This window comes from Panulirus ornatus, chromosome 42 (genome assembly GCF_036320965.1).
Source record: "Panulirus ornatus isolate Po-2019 chromosome 42, ASM3632096v1, whole genome shotgun sequence".
NCBI lineage: Eukaryota > Metazoa > Arthropoda > Malacostraca > Decapoda > Palinuridae > Panulirus > Panulirus ornatus.
Window position 1 is genome coordinate 37,617 of NC_092265.1, and position 4,276 is coordinate 41,892.

General features: G+C 38.0%; 1 protein-coding gene across 1 annotated transcript; it reads left to right on the top strand.

The window, feature by feature from the left end:
• Window positions 1–357: 357 nt before the first annotated feature.
• On the top strand, window positions 358–4,014 carry dor (vacuolar protein sorting-associated protein 18 dor). Its single transcript, XM_071686221.1, has one exon. The coding sequence runs from the start codon at window positions 643–645 to the stop codon at window positions 3,559–3,561; it is 2,919 nt and encodes a 972-aa protein (XP_071542322.1). The 5' UTR covers window positions 358–642; the 3' UTR covers window positions 3,562–4,014.
• Window positions 4,015–4,276: the final 262 nt, after the last annotated feature.

The window sequence follows — 4,276 nt, forward strand, 5'->3', positions numbered from 1 at the left end:
CCCTCTTTCATATACCTTACCCTTTTTGGCCTTAAAACTCATGGCATTAAACCGTAATGGATGAAAACAGGATGACTAATGAAGAAAAGAAGGGAACCCGAAAGAAACTTTGTACACCCCAGTAAAATTTCTATCAAGAGTCCCTGCTTAAAACTCAACACGACCGACTGCTATTTTAGTTATTATATATGTGTATTATTTGATGCATGGAGGGAATTAGATAATTTCACCTTTCGTAGGAAGATGTGTCGTGTCTTCAAATTATTTTGACTTAAAAGGTACTTTTCGAAAGAAATTATTCGCCAACGGTATTAGAAAACCTTAAACATATGTGTCGATGGTTCTAAGGAATACTGAATGTTAGTATAAGGTTCGGAGAACCCATCACCGCTGCTGCTTGTCATCACAACAATATCACGAGAGTTTGTGGGTGGAGATTTTCTGTCAATGAGACTTAACCTGTTTCTGTGCTATTTTAATAAGAAAGCTTTTAGAATATTTGAAGCCATGAGAGCTTTCTGAAGTCCTGTCCTAAGAAGAATAATTCAATGAGATTGTGCTTATGGGCGAGGACTGTCACTCGAGGGCAAGACGAAGTGAATTGAAAATATTTTAGTCTTTTCATGCGAAAGGACTGCGACAATGGCTACTTTATTTGACCAGTATGAGTCCTTGCAGCAAGGACTGGTTAGTACCCCAAAGCAGTCCATACTGGGTACCACTGCATTCAAGAATCAAAAACTGGAGGAGGAAGCGGCAATATTTTTGAAGGATCGTCAGGTGAATTTCTCCCCCACACACCCAATCACTCATCTGGTAGTGTCTAACCATCACCTAGTATTGGCCATGGCAAATAAGAAATTGATTCGAATTAACTTGTTAAATTGTAATTCAAGCAGTTTAGAAGATCAAGAGGTTGACGTCAGCAAGTTCGCCGTACAAGCGAAAATTCACAGCATCTTTCTTGACCCCACAGGTCAGCATTTGTTGATAAGTATTGTGTCGAGGGATGGAACTACTCCTGTTGATACTCTTTACCTACCCCTGCGTTCCAGTAAACCCAAGTCTACTACTAAGTTGAAGGGTCATCTTGTGACAGCTGTAGGTTGGAATCAGAGAAATCAGTCAGATAATATGACTGGACCAATTTTAGTTGGAACAGGAAGAGGAGTGATCATAGAGATGGAATTAACCTCTGATGAAAGGCTTTTTCAGACAAGCCATGAGGAGTATTGTAAACAAGTCTTTGACATTGGAAAAGATATACCCATAACCCTAACAGCATTAGAAGTTCGCAACTCTCCATCAGATGAACAGAGATTTTTGTTGTTGTGTACTACTTCAGATAAACTCTATCAATTTTCTGGCCATGTGAAATCTCTAGAGGAAAGGCCTTTGTTCTCATCCATTTTCAGTAATTATTTAGGATTGCCACCAAGATTCATTGAATTACCTAGTAAGTGGAAAAATTCTTGGCTCCAGCTATATCATACTCCCAATTCCTCAGCCCCCAAACACTTTGCTTGGTTGTCTGAACAAGGAGTGTACACTGGTGATATAGTTTGGGGTGGAACTTCAGATGATATGATAGCAAAAAGGAAACTCCTTACAAACCCAGAAGGTAATGACAGCTGTGGCCTTCCATGTGGTATTATTGTCTGTGAGTTTCATGTATTCATTGTTTGGCCTGATAAGATACGTGGGCTGTGTATTCTTAATAACCAGTTAGTGTTTGAAGGTACAGTTCCTGAAGAGTGTGGAAAGTTGATCGGTATATCAAAGGACTCTGTCAAAGGAACTATATGGATTTTTGCAGAGCGAGGTGTTTTCAGGTATAAGGTTGATCGAGAAGGACGGAATGTGTGGCGCATATTTTTGGAACAAGGAAATTATGAACTTGCAAAAAAACATTGTAATTCTGACCCATCGTGCTTATCTGTGGTGCTGCTGCAAGAGGCACAAGATCTTTTTCTTAAGAAAGAATTTCTCCAAAGTGCAAGGATCTTTGCTAAAACCTTAACATCATTTGAAGAAATTAGCTTGAAGTTTGTTGAAGTGGGAGAGGAGGAAGCTTTAAAGATATACTTAAATGAAAAATTGGATACCTTAAAAGTGAGTGAGCAGACACAGGTTACCTTGGTTGTAATGTGGTTATTAGAATTGTACCTCAAACACTTAGGGAATTTACGTGATGCAGGGAAACAGAACACACAGGAGTACAGCAACTGTGATGAACAGCTAAAATCCCTTCTTCATGATCCAAAGGTACGTCAGTGTGTAACAAACAACGCTACTGCCATTTATGAATTACTATCCTCCCATGATGATCAGGATAATTATGTGAATGTTTCAATGATGTTGAAGGACTATGATCGTGTGTTGCGTCACCTGATGCGCCATGGACGTCACATTGAGGCACTGGAGGTCATGTCAACCCAAGGTTCTGAACAGCTCTTCTATCAGCATTTTCCTTCCCTTCTTCAAACTGTTCCAGGTCCTGCAGTAGATGCTCTGATTGCACAGGGTAGAAGACTAAATCCTATTAAACTCCTTCCAAGCCTTGTTCATTGTCATACTTCACATGGTAGTGGAGCAGATATTCTTCGGTATCTAGAGTACTGTGTTGATAAATTAGAAACCTCTGATGAAGTTTTGCATAATTTTCTTATATCTGTTTATGCTTTGGAAGCTCCTGAGAAATTGTTGCCCTATTTCAAGCTACAGGGGGATGATAGCCAGAGTGTCCACTATGATGTTAAATTTGCTCTTAGGGAATGTATGTCTGTTGGAGAGGATAAAGCTTGTGTCCACATCCTAACCACAATGGGACTGTATCAAGAAGCAGTGGAATTGGCTCTGAAACTTGATACATCCTTAGCAAAAGCAACTGCTAACCGGCCTAAATATGATCAAGATCTGAGGAAAAAGCTTTGGCTAATGATTGCTGCTCATGTGGTACAGGAAGAGCAGGATGTGTCCCGTGCCATGGAGGTACTGAAGGAATGTAACCTTATAAAGATTGAGGACATTCTTCCTTTTTTCCCAGACTTTGTTACAATCGACCAGTTCAAGGATGCCATCTGCTCTTCACTTCAAGAATATAACCAACACATTGAGGACCTAAAGCAAGAGATGGATGATGCATCCAAAGCAGCAGAAAATATTCGTAAAGATGTCCAGAAATTCAAACAAAAATACTCATATGTACATGCACAAGATCGATGTTGTGAGTGCAATTACCCACTCCTCACACGACCATTTTACTTGTTTCCATGTACTCACAAATTCCACCAAGATTGTTTGTCAGATTCAGTAATGGGCTATCTAAGTGAAGTCAAACAAAAAAAAGTTTCTGAGTTGAAGGGTAAACTGTTAGCAATCTCAAATGATGAGAGTGGTACAGGAACGGGGTTATGGGGTGACAGGGAGCAGATTAGAGCTGAAATAGACAACTTAGTTGCTGGAGAGTGTCTTTATTGTGGTGATAGTGTTGTGGCAAATGTTGATACTCCATTTATAAGTAATCGAGACTGGGATGCAATGATGGCAGAATGGCAGTAAAAAATTTAAACATTGCAAATTAGAATTTGCCCTAGACCAACAGTCATTCAGAAAATTCATAATGGCTGTGGCAGTACAAAATTGAAATATTGCAATAATAAATTTGTCCCAAACCAAAAGTCATTCAGAAAATTTATGATGGTTGTGGCAGTAAGAAATACCCATGATTTTTGCATCATCCAGCTTATTCAGATTAATGTATTCAAATTAACATATTTTCACCATTATCAACTAGTTATATTGCCTCATTGAAGAAATTAATTTTCAAAAGTATTCATGGGAGTTAAATGATAGATACCTTAATGTTAGATTGTACAGGCCAAAGGAATTATTTGCATTCATTTACTATACTCAGTTCTGCTTTTCTTATTTATGCAATACGCAAATGATTATCAATTTGATAAAGTGACCTTGCTCAAATTGGCATTAATAAAGTATGAACTTGATAATAAATGGGTTTCATTTTCCTTATCCCAAAAAACAATTATTTTTTAGTTAGTAGATTGTAGACTGCATTTTAAAGAAATGCTTTGGATACTACTGTCTTTACTCAAAAGTATTGAAACTTAGTTTAGTGTCATTTTGCAATTGTGGTCTTGCTTTTTGTTCACTAAGAGTAAGGTATAGTACTTGCCTTAAAAATTTTCTTTACCCATGCCAAGCTACATTTTTTTTTCATTGCCATATTTGTATTTAGTCTTGATCCCATTTTCTC

What these genes read in the sequence shown, in the direction of transcription:
- dor (XM_071686221.1), top strand. Translation starts at nt 643, where the DNA reads ATGGCTACTTTATTTGACCAGTATGAGTCCTTGCAGCAAGGACTGGTT.